The sequence below is a fragment of the Lactuca virosa genome, chromosome 7, assembly GCF_052849685.1.
Source record: "Lactuca virosa cultivar CGN04683 chromosome 7, Lactuca_virosa_CGN04683_v6, whole genome shotgun sequence".
Lineage (NCBI taxonomy): Eukaryota > Viridiplantae > Streptophyta > Magnoliopsida > Asterales > Asteraceae > Lactuca > Lactuca virosa.
The window spans coordinates 243975460-243990848 of record NC_136432.1 but is presented as its reverse complement, the minus strand read 5'-3'; the positions used below and the strand labels follow the sequence as shown (position 1 = coordinate 243990848).

Here is a 15389-nt window from a genome sequence, read left to right as displayed (position 1 = left end):
GAGAGAGAGAGAGATTTATTTCATTTTTATTTTTATTTTTTATTTTTTTAAATCAGAAAATCAGAAAAAAAAAATAAGAAAAAGAAAATCATATTAACAGGGGTAAATTCGTCATTTTGAAAAAAATAAAAACAGATTGGACCAAACAAGCAACAAAATGAAAACTTTGGACCTCTGGTGCTAGTCCAAACTTTTTTGGACCAAAGTGGCAATTTTGAGCAAACCACAGGGACCATTTGTGCAGTTTAGTCTTTTGAAAGATAAAATATGATAATGTTACAATATTATTCATATAAAGGACTGAAATTGTAAATATTAAAATTTTAGAAATGCGTAGTGACAATATAGAAACTAAAAGGAGTACTTTGCAAACGTTTGTCTTCCCCTAAGCCTTCAAAATCGAATCCACTGCTAAAATACTAACATATAAGCACAACGTACAATCTTTACCATAACCTCGGTGAGTGCGAATACGAGTCAGGACATGGTATCATCTCTCCGGTGGTCTGGCCCATAGATATATATAACTGCGCGTTCTCTCGAGGAATCAAGGTTTCGTCTATACTACAAGCGCTTCCTCTTCGAATGCAACACAATTTTCAATTCCATTGAAAGAACTTTGCTGCTAATAAGGTAAAAATATCTCTCTTTGTTTTTAAGTTCTAATTGTTTCGTATCGCATGCCAAGTGTTCGATGATTTGCCCAAATGAAAATTTAGATGTTTATCGTGTGGCAAAATGCTACCATGTGTTTTTAATTGCTAAAGTCGAGTGCTTGTTAGTTCTTATGTGTTTGCTGTTAAACATGTTTACATCCTCAAAAAGATCCATGGTTTTGCTTTATAAGTTTAGGTCTGTAACACATTTTGCTGTAAAACTGTTTCAATTTTATTTCATATTACATACAAAAAGCACTAATCTGAATTCTGATTGCAAACTTACTACTTCTCAGACGAAAAATTAAAAGATTTCTGATTATCTGGCAAGTTCTAGACCACCATGATTATACTATAATCTCAGAGCTTGTTTCTTTTTGTTTTCTGGTTAAGTGCTGAATGAATAAAAGCTTCTACGTAGAAATAACGTCTGGAGTAAGTGTATTCCCTATTTTGGTAAAGAAATAGTAAAGTTTGTTACTTTGTAACACAATCTGTCCTTTTATGTTTGACACTAATATTTTTCATTTTTTGCTACAGATTCTCCTTGCAACACTAGAAATGGCCTGCATTTCACATAATCTTGGAGCTTCAATGAAGTTAGGTCATCTTCCTGTATCAAATCAGAGACAGTTTCCAAACAAAATTTCCCAACTCTTCTTCCTACAAACCAACAATTTGAAATCATCAAAAACTTTTCATTCCCAAAACAATTCCTACTGTTTAAACCGCTTCAAATCCTACACCACCATTTTCAACAGCATTTCTTCAGATCATCTACAAGAAAGAGTGACGGTATTGGTGATTGGTGGTGGAGGAAGAGAACACTCACTTTGTTACGCCTTGAAACGCTCTCAATCCTGTGATGCTGTCTTCTGTGCCCCTGGAAATGCTGGCATTTCAAACTCAGGGGATGCCACGTGTATTGAAGATCTTGATATCTTCGATAGTGAAGCTGTGATAGCTTTTTGTAGAAAGTGGGGTGTTGGACTTGTGGTGGTGGGTCCCGAAGCTCCTTTAGTTGCAGGTCTTACAAATGACCTTCTTAAAGCTGGCATACACGCTTTTGGCCCTTCATCAGAAGCCGCTGCTTTGGAAGGTTCCAAGAATTTCATGAAGACTTTATGTGATAAATACGGAATTCCAACTGCCAAGGTTTGTACCTTTTCATTCTTTTCTTAGGGTTTAGGGTTTGGTGTTTCAAAGTTCAGGATTTAGGGTTTAGGCAAAGTTCAGGGTTTTAGGGTTTCACAATTTAGGGTTATTTAGGGGCCTTGAACCTTGAACCCTGAACCTGTTTGGTTTCCATAGCAAATAAACCATTTTAGAATTATCTAATCATTGTTTATTGATGATATTGCAGTATGCAACATTTAAGGACCCATTAGCTGCAAAAACATACATAAAAGAACAAGGTGCTCCAATTGTGGTGAAAGCAGATGGGCTAGCAGCAGGGAAAGGAGTGATTGTAGCCATGACACTACACGAAGCATTCCAAGCAGTAGACTCAATTCTTGTCTCAGGGTCATTTGGGGACGCGGGTTCTTCCATAATTGTGGAAGAGTTTCTAGAAGGTGAAGAAGCCTCTTTTTTTGCTATTGTTGATGGTGAGAATGCCTTACCTTTAGAATCCGCCCAAGATCATAAACGGGTTGGTGATGCGGACACGGGTCCAAACACAGGTGGCATGGGCGCATATTGTCCTGCACCCGTTTTGACTCAAGAACTTCAATCTTTGGTTATGGAGTCCATCATTCTTCCTACTGTTAAAGGGATGTCAAAAGAGGGGTGTAAGTTTGTTGGGGTTCTTTATGCTGGACTCATGATTGAAAAAAAATCCGGATTACCGAAATTAATCGAGTATAATGTCCGATTTGGAGATCCTGAATGCCAGGTCAGATTCAGACTGTTTGATACTACACTGATATTCACCTGACTCAATCAACAACTATCAGACTGTTTCTTGAATATAAACTTTTTTTTTATTTACATGTTGGCAGGTGTTGATGGTTCGTTTGGAGTCGGATTTAGCACAAGTTTTGCTGGCAGCCTGTAAAGGGGAACTAAACTCGGTGAGTTTGGAGTGGGCCCACGGGTCAGCCATGGTGGTGGTGATGGCCAGCAATGGATACCCTGGAAGCTATGTAAAGGGAACCAAGATTCGGAATCTTGAAGATGCTGAGGTGGCGGCTCCTGGCGTTAAGATATTTCATGCGGGGACAGCTGTCGATGCGGAGGGGGATTACGTGGCGACAGGTGGCAGGGTTTTGGGTGTGACAGCAAAAGGGAAAGATCTTGAAGAAGCAAGAGAGAGAGCTTATCGAGCTGTTGAAGAGATTAAATGGGAAGGAGGGTTTTATAGGAAAGATATTGGGTGGAGAGCACTTCCTTTGAAACAATTTTCCTCAAAATAAGTTTTGAAAGTATTTTTTATGGATGATTTGTTTCAACATTCCTTCCTGAAACCCTTTGAATTTAATTCCTATGATTTTTCTCGTTAGTGAAGTTACACAAGTAGAAGGTTAATCTATTATTAAATTTGAAATATATATTATTTAAATTTTGTGGTATGTATGTATGTATTATTCAATCTCTTCAACAAAATTACAAACCAAACAGAAAAATACAAATAAGTTGGAAATGGATCCTATCCCATTTCTAGCACTCCTCCCTCAATATTGCCTGGATTCTGGAACAAGCTAAAAAATAAATACGCTTGCAAAAAACTGATTTTGATACAAAATTTTGTGTAAAATTGTTGTTTCCATCCATTATTTCTTAAGTTTGTTCATACAAAATTTTGGAGGTGTAACCTCAAGACCAGTTTTCACCCCTTGGATGTAACAATTTTCTTTTTTCTAAAAATTAAAAGTAGAAAAATACCGTTTTGAACCTCTGGTGGTGGTGTGTTTAGTTATGGAAAATGATTTGTTTCCGGAATTTTTTTCTAGAAAAATGAATTTTCGAAAAACATTTAGTTCAAAATTTTTCTAAATAATTTGCAAAAAATGAAAAAGTTATTGTTTTCCAAAATTACAAAAAACTTGAAAAACTAATAACTACCTAGTTTTTTCAATTCAAAAAGTTTCTAAAATACACAATCTAACACCTACACCGTACCCACGCCTACCCACCTTAAACCCAACCACACCCAACACACCCACACATGACACATATACTCCTACGCATCCTTACCCAACCCCGTTACAAATCCCTAGACAACTTTTGCTGTTGTTTTTTACTATTAAAAATAATATCAAGTAAAATACATTTGACTAATCTTGTTTTTCGTTATAAGGATAAACAATCATATAACGTAGTTATATACTAATGTATGTAAAACTAAAACACACAATATTTTTAGTTGTTTATAAAACCGCATCCAAAACGTCTGCACCGCACCGCATAATATAGTTTAGAAGTTTTGTAGTGCGGTTTCTGAAAACCTCAAACTGCACATGCGTTGTGTTTTGCAGTTTAACTGTAAACCGCATCGTGCACACCTTTACCAATCACCATGACGGAAAAACAAAGCAGACCTAAAATGGGCTTTTCAAACGGTTTGGACTTTGGTCAGGTTTAGGTTTTTTATTTTTTATTTTACTTTGTTACTTTTCTTATTTCATGAATAAAGTACTGTTCGAAATATTCTAGGGGTTATCAAACTCTAAAGTGTCATACGACGAAATAACCATTTTTGGGAGACTAATATAAAATAACTATGTATTTACAATTTTTTTTGTTTTGTAGAATTTCTTTATGAATGGACATTACTAAGAAAAACATTTCATTTGCTAATTATTTAGCAAATTAACACGTATTTCTACAAAATATGAGTAACTTTCCTGGAAAATATAAATAAGTTTGCCAAAGAGTGATTTTTCGATATAAATTTATTTGGAAATCAATGACTTCGAAAAAAAATAATCAGAAAAATATAAATTAAAAAAGTGATGTCAAAACATTTAAGCATGATTTGGATTATATTTCAAATTGAAATAAATATAAATGCAAAAGGTGATTATTATTATATATATATAAGTTGTGGAAGAAAGGAATAGTAAACTTGGGATACTTTGTCCAAGTTTGGTCCCTTGATTTACATATCCGGTCACTGTATTTCTTTAATTAATTTATTCATGTGCTTTTGTTTGTGTTCCATTCAACTTCCCATTTTTTTGGCAGAATTGGTCCCTGTATTATTATTGGAAGTTAGGAATACTAAATTTGGATGTTTTTTGGCAACTTTGGTCATTATTCTTTACCCATTTTGACACTTTTGGTCCTTGCAATCAATATTTTTATACTTTTTTGGAACCTTTTAATATTTAAAGTTTGGCCACAAAACTTTAACGGTTTGACAACTTTGATCCCTTTTCTAAAAAGTTGCTAATTCCTACCCCTTTAATTCTTTAGCCATTTTCACACTTCTGGTCCTTGCAGTCAAAACTTTTACATTTTTTGTCCGGGGCAAAGCCCGGACTTTTCATCCTTGCACTTTCTATGTCTGTCATATTTATCAATTCAGAAACAACATTGAAAGCTTCTGGCCCCCGCGTAGCGGGATAACCTTTCTAGTGCAAAATTATGGATAATGTTTTTGTTATGGTCATAAAAATAATTTACAAAAGTAAATGGAATATGCAAATATCACTTTGCGAAATAAATGATTATTTACTGATCGTTTTGAAAAAAAATGGTAATTTCGTGGTATAAGGCCCCATATTGTACCATGTTGATGATTATCTAGAAATATACGGTAGATCATAAAACATTAACAATATTTTTAATTTATGAGGTTTTGAATCTACATGTTGGATACAAAGTGAGAAATAAATCTATTGAGAATGCTATATATATTAATTAATCTTGTGGATGTGATCAAATGATTAGTTAATACGTGAAGGGGCAAAAACGTAATAATAGATTAATCTTAATTACTTTTGATTATTATATATATATTTTTCATGTTTCTTTAGTCATAATTCTTGAATTGGGAAATGTTTATTGATATTCTTTGAAAAAAATAAACGGTTGAAAAAAAGTTTACAACAACGCTAATGCCAAAATATTTGATTTATGACTTCACCAAAACTAATATATGTAACATCGACTTTTCTGGTTTGTTAATTCCGGTAGGCATTTGACATAATTAAAATTGATGATTCCATTCCATCACGTATTCACATGTTTGCTTCATATTTGATGGATTTCGTTGTTCCTATAGCCTACAGGTAGTAGAAGGAATTCAATTCCATTTTTACCTTTTTAGCCGATCAAAACGTGTCAAATTCCAATTATCTCATATTTGAATTCTTTTAACAAATTATATTCTTTCCAAAAATTGGTAATATTATATTAGTATTTTTTTTTCCAACAACAAGGACCACACATGATTTCGAACGAATTAAGTACAAAAATATCAATAAATTGTTGCCAATATATTCTATCTACATTTGTACGTGATTTCTAACAATAGTATTCACACCAAGGCTTAGACATATCTAACCATTTTTGTGTTCATAGATCTTGATTTCACAAATGTCCTAAGCTTGACGATCCCGACCTCATCCTACCAAGATTCTCAGAGGTAGAAGCCGTATGAGGGTGACGATTAAGCGGCAGTTTTGGAGGTTGGTGGGGATGGAAATGATGAGGCGGTGGCGGCGGTTGGTGGTGGAGGTGGTTCACCGGATTCTGATGGTTGCTTAGACCAAGATCACACAAGCTAGGGGAGCTATGGTTTCTGGGCAGTTCACTAAGTTTACCATGGTAAACAGTAACTTCAGGGTTAGTGGTGGAACAGGTGACGGTGGTCTCCGGTGGTGCTCTTGAGGAGGAGCAGGTGGTGGAGATGGTGACGGTTGTGTGGGTTGTGTAAACGGGGAGTGGCGGGTTGAAGGTGTTGTAGGTGTTGTATGTTGGTGATGGGTGGATGATGATGCCATTGATGGAATTTATGTAGCTTCGTTCAAAGGAGTTGTGATCCATGGATTGGATCTTGTTGGGGTTTGATGAGAAAAGGAAGGCTCGGAGTCTTGGTGATGAGAATTGATCACATTCTGCAATCATGTGGCGGATATCTTCATCGGATTTTACTGTTACCAAGACATCAAGATCTTCTGGGATGAACTGGTACTTGAGGATCATTCGATCACCATTGAACATGGTAGTAAGCTTCTTCATGAGTTCTACAATTTAAATTCAAAGTTAGACGTTAGATGAATAGGAAAGAATTACAGATCATCTGTTGATATTTTATGAAGAACCAAATGATGAACAAATTAATTTGTACTTTTTTCACAAACATACGAGTACGAGCGATTGATATGATAAACTGTTCTAACTGCAACAACGAAAAACTGAAACCCTAATTTGATCGTTAAAATGTAGAGTTTCTGTAATGTTAGGGTTCAAGAAAATAGTACCGGGGAACGTAATGTCGCGAGGAACGCAGATGAGGCGGGTTTCACCGCCGACGTACTTGATACGGCCGTCGGCGGGGCGAGGGAGGAACTTGCCGCCATGACTGCACATAAACTTCACCCGGTTTTTCGGAGTCTCCGGCGCCGATCCCGCTCTGCAACTCGATACTGATTCGACATTAACGCCTGTGATCGACATTTTTGTATAATTTCAAGTTATTAATGTGAAATCCACAAAAAAATGAGAGAGATTCGGAAGTGATGTTCTTGGATTTCGAAGTTCATGTAGTTGTTGTATGAATTTTGAACTCACGATTCATAAGTTCATAACTGTTCATATATACAAAATGGCCTCCGGTGAGTTGCTGGAATTAACTGTTTTTTTTTTGTGCGTCTTATTTTTTATTTTTTAAAATAAATAAAAATATTTAAAAAAAAAACAAAGGACACGCCCAGTGGGACTCGAACCCACAATCGCCTGATTAGAAGTCAGACGCCTTATCCATTAGGCCATGGGCGCTTGTTGTTTCTTCTCCTCCAGTATATTTATATAAATTATCTTAACTCAATTCACAGATATATTAAGCTTTTTGCGTCTTGTTTTTGCAAAACAATTTTAATAGAGCCAAATGAAATTATTTCATTTAATAAAATTGGTACATATTAACAAGCTTATACGTTTACACAAGTGCAAAGTCAATGAGCCATAAGGCTGTGGGAGTGACTTTAGCAGGAGCTCAATACTTGCTTAGTCACCTCGGCAAACACCGACCCTTCGTTTCGGAAATGCGAGATCTCGAAATGCTGATGTCGAGTCTCTCAAATCCCTCACCCGTACTCTTTCTTATCATTTCTTCATCTTTTTTCCTTCTTGCTTGTTGTCTCTTGGCTGTGTGACAAATTCTGTCAGCAAAATGAGGTTGATGTAGAGAAGGTTGAGATGGAGTTCGATGGTGTCAGCACAACTCCTCTCAGACTAAAAAGATGTTCAAAGAATTGCAGTATCTATGTCTATATATCTTATAAAACAAACATTTTTCTTTAAACATTATGCATATTAAACTTTCAGGACTATTCAACTTATACAATTTAATTTGACTTTTGAAATTTCCCTTCAACAAGTGTAGTTAGCCTATAAACACTGACTTCTACAAAAACACATATCCTAAACCAAAAGAAAATCCTTCTATTGTCTGATTAATTGTTTTTTGCTGTGTGTTTGGATGTAAATCCAAGTCATAAGTTGTCAATATTGAAGTTCAATAATCTATAAAAAAAACACGATATTTTTATCTAATTTATTACTTGACTTTGAAAATGGACAGAGCCAAACTTTTTAATGTATATTTACCAAAACAATAGGTTTCTTTATTGTTTATTCACATATTGTTTTATTTATTTATTTTTTAATGATGAATAAAAGTAGCTCTTAAGTTTGAGAACTTGCTAGTATCTATTTTAAAAATTAACACATGTAATGTTTTATTAAGCATATAGGTACTAGCAATTATTTTGAAAGTCAAGGCTCTAGACCATCTATTTCTTATAAGTTTTTATTATTAGGGGTAAAATTGAATTGGTTAATGGAGCAATCAAGGGTGAGCATTTAACTTCAAGCTTTACGATTTCAACTCTACTTGAAATACGATATGTATAATCGTTGAACTGATTTATAAACATTATGAGATTGAATGAATATTTAGGTTGAATATTACCTCACGTTTTAAATTATATGCAAGTTTTTGCGACGACATTCATATTGAGATGTAGAAATTCACTTTAATGACCTGATGAGTTTATCGCCTTTTGAGGAAATTGAAAGTTTTTTATTATATATTCTAAGATGTTTTAATGAAATATTTGAATGTGTTGATGTTTTTTTAAAGATGTTGCAAGAAACTTTATATTTTATGATCGTTAATTGTTGTTGGTTTGTTGCATAAGTTGTATCTTTTGGTTTTTAATTCTATTGTTGTTTTCCATTCACATGTTTCATATTCTTGAAAGTGATCAATGCAACGATTTTCTTAAATCAACACTAACAAATAAAGAATTAAACACATGAGTTGCAATAAAACAATAATTGGGCTTTTATGAAGAAACACATAGCTCGAACAACCTACTTGCACAACTTAAACCTATAAAAAATTGTTAATAATTAATAATAGAAATGATAATAAATGTCGAAACTATAAAACAAACACCTGAGAAGAAATATTAATGTCAAGATTGTTAAAATGGGTATTTTTTTCAATTATTCACCAATGTTAGGTTTTTATTTTATAACAAATGTCATCTTAATGCATAATATTCATTTGAAAGTTACACGAACTCTTAAACTTTCGACTACTTTTTTTTGAACAAACAAATCTAATCTACTCCTAAGCTAACAACACCTATTCCACCTATGTTCACGATGAGACTTGAACCCTCGACCTCAAAGAGGGAGGGCACCACCTGATACCGCTGGGCTATAAGCCATTTGGTAACTTTCAACTACTTAACCACACATACTAAAGAGCTTCTAGCCCAGCGGCACCGGTGTTGCCCTCCCTCCTAGAGTTGAGGGTTCAAGTCTCATTGGAGACATAGGTGGTATTAGGAGTAGTGTAGATTTGCCGTTCTAAAAAAAAACTTAACCACACATAATCAGTAACTTAATTTAATCATTCACTTTAACCTCGTTAATTTGATTTTTAAATACATTAAAATCATTTATTAGTCTAAGTTAAAACTAACTCTTCAACTTTTAAACTAATATATACTTAATTTAATGGTTGAAATAAATATGGTTTTAAATAACCATAAATCAAAATAATCTTAAGACTGTTTTTCTAATAGTTATTCTTTTTTATATTTTTAAATCTAAAACCTAACCGTTTTTTTAACAACAAACTAATCTAATCTTATAAACTATTCCTAAGTCCATATCTATCTCTCCAAAGAGACTTGAACCCTCAACCTCAAGGAATATGACAGTACCTGATACCATTGAGTTAAAAGCTCTGTATACTTAATTAAACGTCAATGTGAGACTAGCCCACTTGATAGAGACTTTGTATTTTAAATTGGAGGTCTCGAGTAATCCGGACGGTGATCAATTTTACTAACTTGGTGATACTAACTTCTAACCACTAAAAAAAATCAAGATTGTAATTCGTCTAGTATGATCATAAGTTAACGAATTAATTTTTGTTTAAAAGGTTATTATTAATTTCAATTTGTGGTTTAATTGAAAGAAAAAATATGTTTAGTTAATTCAGATTAGTTTGAACTAAAATATGTTTTAATTGAAATATATTACTAATTTTTAATTCTTCTTGTTTGAATTAAAGCCAGGAAAAGTAGTTGAAAGAAACAAATTTGACTTTTGTAGCATTCTCTTTTGTTGTTTGAATCATTTCTTTTGTCATAGGTTCAAATAACGTTGTAAACAAGATAATTGACTATTGTTTACTTAATATTGTAATAACTGTTTTTAATTATTAATCCAAGTTATTGATCTATCAATTTTATGGTTCTAAATATCTAATACAATTGTAAAAAACTTATGTGCGTCATTTTATTCAATTTTGATTCCACCACTCATTTAGATAAAGACATGAAAACACTATGATTGTATAAAACTTTACAATTACAATGTATAATATTCATGGATGATCAATCAACTATTAATCATTCGAATTTACAAAATGAACATGGGAAGCAGAAATGAAATTAGCATACGGGTAACTGAAGCGTTACATTTAGCCCAAAAAAAAAAAACCACAAAAGTTTACAACTTATAATCACTACAGCATAGAATAAAAAACTGTATGATAACATAAAACTTTTATTGTGATTCATTTAAAACTTAGCTGGAATTCTCTTACAATAATAACAAGCTTTAATTAGTTTCATTGCATAAATAAAATGGCATGTCATGTATTTAAAACATGTAGTTTTAGATGGATTGGTGTTTAAAAGTAATTTTTAACATGCAAAGTTATTATTTATTAATTTGTTTGATCTCTGAAATCAAATTCGAAAAATGCGCTTACAGGCTTTTAGAACACTTCCCTTCTTGTTTGTAGATCCTTTTACCTGCGATTCTTCTTCATCTTCGCATTCGGATTGAAGATTCAAAGAATGATCATGGATCCTGCAATACTTTTCAGAAATAGATGAAGATCTTCTCATGGAGAAAGCCTTTTTCACTGTTGTTTGCAGGTTACTACTGATCTTTTTCTCTCGATTAAACCTGGTATCAGGAATAGAACTTGTTGCATTGGGGAAGCTCTTATCTTCTTCTTTTTGTTGCAGTTCATGATGATTGTTATAGTCGTCGTATTGGGAATTTGAACTTGTTGGGGGTTTGGATCTGGTGCTTGTGGGACTGTCGTCGATCAGCTGCATCTTTGAATACCCTTTCATTCTTCCTTTGTTGTTGTTGTTCTTTTCTCTTTCGGAGTGGTGAGTGGAGGGTATATGAAGAAGTAACTTTTCAAAACCAATTATTTAAATTTGTTAAAAATGACATAATCATGGTTTAGATGCTATGTGTTCGGTTTTTTATATTGATTGATTTGGTGTATATATCATATCTTTCGTATATATACGAGTAAGCAGTGGCGGATGTGGAACAAAATCTCAGGGGTAGCACACATAATTTTAGAGGTTGTATATCGGAAAATTTACATTATTTTTTCAAAGAATTTACTTTGTGTTGCAAATTTTTTTGAGAGGTTACACCAGCCACCTAAAAACCCCCTAAATCCGCCCCTTTCAATAAATTATCATATTTTTCATTCATAATAATATTATAACCATAAAATATATTGACACGGTATTAAAACAAGTAAATTATTAATCTAACAAGGGTTAGCGGCTAAACTTATAGCTCATTTGCCTTTCATCTTGATATAATTGCATTATGCAACGTAATATACCGATTTGAATATTATATTGATCTAAATCCAAGTATAAATCAAGTAGCATGGATAACAGGAACATACTATGGTATCTACCTAAATCCACCAACCATCTGTATCAGCATCGTAACCATCATTTCTTCCAATTTAAATAAAAAACTCACAGTTTAATATAGTCAATTCACAATTTAAATAAAAAAATTCACAGCTTAATGCAGTTAATTCAAATGTTAAAACATAAAATTCACAGCTTATTATTACAATAAATTACAGTTTAATACAAAAAATATAAATTCAAAACCATATAAATTTGACGAATCGAGTTCCATTTTCAACGAACGAATTAAATTTAGAAGATCTTGGTTCTTTTGTTGGAATGAGAAAATCTTCAATTTGAACATTGTACCACCCACGATACGTGTTGTACAACTCTTATTCGTGTTCTTTAACGATCCAAGAATATCTTCATAAGAACCACCAACACTTTTGGGTTTTGACTTCAAATTCAATGCAACATTTGGAGATTGTTGCTTTGGAACCCAAATTTGCTTCACGAATTTTGGATTCACAACAATATTCGACGATTTTTGTGAATAAACCCGCTTGTTTTTCCATTTAATCTTATTCTTCTTTTTCTTTCTCATCTTTTTGCATCTTGAAGATTTGATTTCATGAACAAACCCACTTTCCACAACTTCAACTTTGTGAGTTTGAATAAAATCTTTTGGAGTTTGATACTTGTGATTTTCTTGGATCACCGGCTTCCGATAAGGAATCATTCCTTCAAACGAATCTGTAACGCCCCGTTTAAATAAATTTTGGATTAGTTTTGTGAAGATTTTAGAAGATGGGGGCTGTTTTAGTAAAATCCGGATTTAAATTGTAAAGGATTTACATGGATGAGGTTTAAATGGTAAATTATGGCCTAAATATGAAAGGAACTCGGATGGGAAGGGGCCTATCTTGCCATTATGGCAAACTTATGAATGGAGGCGGGTATTAAGGATCCGCAAACCCTAACCCTAGCCAACCATTTTTCAGCCGCCACACCGCTCCACCTTATGCCTCCCTCTTCGTCTCCGACACCTCCATTGCTGAGGTTGAAGTCGCCTAGCCACAACACCGCTGCCGACATAGAGTCCGTCGGAGACCGCTGCGGCTCCCGCCGCCAATGAAGTCAAGAATCGGGGTGGCTGCCGTTGCCACCGTCGGAGGTAGCGTAACCCCTCCTTCCTCTAACCGGTCGTCGGTCGTGCCTATCGGTGTCGCCGACTGATGACCGTGGCTGTTGGTGCTGCTATCCGCGAGGATGAGCTCTTCATCCAGTCGTCGGTATCACGTGACGAGTGCCATCCCGAGTTCGCTGCTGCTGCCATTTCCAGTCCTCGACAGCGCCGTCGGACCCCCTTCCCTCCTTCTTTCGTCTGTCGTTGCTTCACCGGTGCTCCCCAGATCCACCTGCCGCCAATCGTTGCCGCTCTTAACCACCATTGATGTCGCCGCCGCTGTGATGCCTAAATCTGCCGCACTAGCCACCGTGGAGGGTGGCTGTGGGTGCGTTTTTCATGATTCAACTTGGGATATGTGAGGTTATGGGTGATGCGATAAGCCAAGAAGTGTGTGTATAGTTTAGATTGGCCGGAAAAGCTGCTGCCACCACCGTAGGGTGGTGGCTGCCACCCTCTACCACCACCGACCACCACTAGAGTGGCTGTGTGTGTGTGTTAGTTAGTGTGTGCGTAATTTTGGATTAAAGCCTTGTAACTGTAATTGTAATTAGCAATAATAATAAAAATAATAGTAACCACCACCGTAAGGTGGTGGCCGCCGCCGTGTGCCGCCGTTGACCACCACTACCCGAGGTGGTAGTGGGTGGTGCCCTACTAGCAAAAACCCTAATGGGCTTAAAGATTAATTTTGGGCCTATTGGGCCATGTTTGAGTGGAAACCCTAATTAGGGTTTAGAAAACCCTAATTGTGAGTAATTGGGCCTTAGACTTATTGGACCCACTCTTGGGCCATTGAGATTGGATTGTGTATTAAGCCCAATCACTTCATAGCACTTATCTAGTAGAGTAAAGGACTTAATGGATTAAGTCCTTAATGGGTTAAGTATGAAACATTTAACCCTAATCGTCATTTTATGTGAAACCCTAGCCTTGAGTTGGGCCTTTCGATTGGGTTTCGGTAATTGGTTTATTAATGGACCATCCAAGAATAATCAAATGGACTAGAGTAATTAGTTGGGCTTTAGAGTAAGGCCCATATGAAGGATTGGGCCCAATTTTCATAGATGGGCCATAGTTAGGCCTCGGTCCATTATTAGACTTTTGGGCCTTTGGTTTGGGCCTTGGGCTGGAGTCAAGCTAAGATAGGGGTAAAGTAGTCTTTTACCCAAGTATGGACTTATGGTTATGAGTTGGAACCCAATTATTAATTGGGTGTTATTTTGGTGTTGACAGTTCGGGAATCTGTCATCCAGCAGCTGGGGTTAAGTCTGCGGGACTTCAGCAGTATGGGATTGTGTCTACGGGACTTCAGCAGTGCGAGGTGAGTTTCCTTTCAGTAGGAACGGGTCTACAACCACAATGCCGACCCGTTTAAGTTAGCAGTAGTTCCGGACTCCAGTCCGATGCAGTAGTTCAGTATGCTTGGTGTCTTTGTGATACAAGCATGGTATGTGTTATGTGTTTCAGACTATGGTCCGATGCAGCATGCAGTATATGTGTTCATATTATATGTCATGATCATGTTATGCTATGTTCAGTCAGTTCCAGACTTCGGTCTGATGCAGTAGTTCAGTGTGCTTGATGTCTTTGTGATTCAAGTATGACTTTGTGTTATGTGTTCCGGACTTCGGTCCGATGCAGTATGCAGTATCTGTGTTTATGCTAGTAGTTATGATTATGCTATGCTATGTTCAGTTAGTTCCGGACTTCGGTCCAATGCAGAGGGCAAGGCCCTGGTTAGTTCCGGACTTCGGTTCGATGCAGTTTCCGGACTTCGGTCCGATGCAGAGGGCAAGGTCCTGGTTAGTTCCGGACTTCGGTCCGATGCAGTTTCCGGACTTCGGTTCGATGCAGAGGGCAAGGCCCTGGTTAGTTCCGGACTTCGGTCCGATGCAGTGGGCGAGGCCCAATATGTGCTTTATATGTTATTGTATGGTATGTGGTAGTTGGGGAGACTCACTAAGCTTCGTGCTTACAGTTTTCAGTTTTGGTTTCAGGTACTCAGTTCTCAAAAGAGGAGCTCGGAAAGATTGCAGTGCACACACCATTTGTTTAGCCTGGGATGTTTCTACTCTGATATATTTGACAGTTGTTATGATATTTTGAGATACATTGTTTATGATTCTTATATGACGTTTGATGAATATGGTTTATTACTGATTTAAAACG

The 15389-nt window shown here is 35.6% G+C and overlaps 2 protein-coding genes and 1 non-coding gene across 3 annotated transcripts; 1 reads left to right on the top strand and 2 right to left on the bottom strand.

The window, feature by feature from the left end:
- Window positions 1–423: 423 nt before the first annotated feature.
- PUR2 (Glycinamide ribonucleotide (GAR) synthetase) lies at window positions 424–3156 on the top strand. The gene is made up of 4 exons (XM_079061044.1): window positions 424–633; window positions 1197–1811; window positions 2020–2550; window positions 2657–3156. The coding sequence occupies exons 2-4, from the start codon at window positions 1218–1220 to the stop codon at window positions 3068–3070; spliced, it is 1539 nt and encodes a 512-aa protein (XP_078917170.1). The 5' UTR covers window positions 424–633; window positions 1197–1217; the 3' UTR covers window positions 3071–3156.
- A 3035-nt stretch (window positions 3157–6191) lies between these two features.
- Window positions 6192–7280, bottom strand: LOC145127679 (RAF-like serine/threonine-protein kinase 24). Its single transcript, XM_079062829.1, has 2 exons — window positions 7085–7280; window positions 6192–6847 (listed from the first exon to the last, which is right to left on the bottom strand). Exons 1-2 carry the CDS (start codon window positions 7278–7280, stop codon window positions 6192–6194), a joined length of 852 nt encoding a protein of 283 aa, XP_078918955.1.
- A 248-nt stretch (window positions 7281–7528) lies between these two features.
- Window positions 7529–7601, bottom strand: TRNAR-UCU (transfer RNA arginine (anticodon UCU)). The gene has a single exon. It is a non-coding gene; the product is annotated as a tRNA-Arg (tRNA).
- Window positions 7602–15389: the final 7788 nt, after the last annotated feature.

Excerpts from the sequence above, each read along its gene's own strand:
- LOC145127679 (XM_079062829.1), bottom strand. The coding sequence starts at position 7,280 with ATGTCGATCACAGGCGTTAATGTCGAATCAGTATCGAGTTGCAGAGCG. Across the intron at positions 6,848-7,084 it reads TCGCGACATTACGTTCCCCG|AACTCATGAAGAAGCTTACT; the intron begins GTACTATTTTCT and ends TTTAAATTGTAG.
- PUR2 (XM_079061044.1), top strand. The coding sequence starts at position 1,218 with ATGGCCTGCATTTCACATAATCTTGGAGCTTCAATGAAGTTAGGTCAT. Across the intron at positions 1,812-2,019 it reads ACGGAATTCCAACTGCCAAG|TATGCAACATTTAAGGACCC; the intron begins GTTTGTACCTTT and ends ATGATATTGCAG. Across the intron at positions 2,551-2,656 it reads TTGGAGATCCTGAATGCCAG|GTGTTGATGGTTCGTTTGGA; the intron begins GTCAGATTCAGA and ends ACATGTTGGCAG.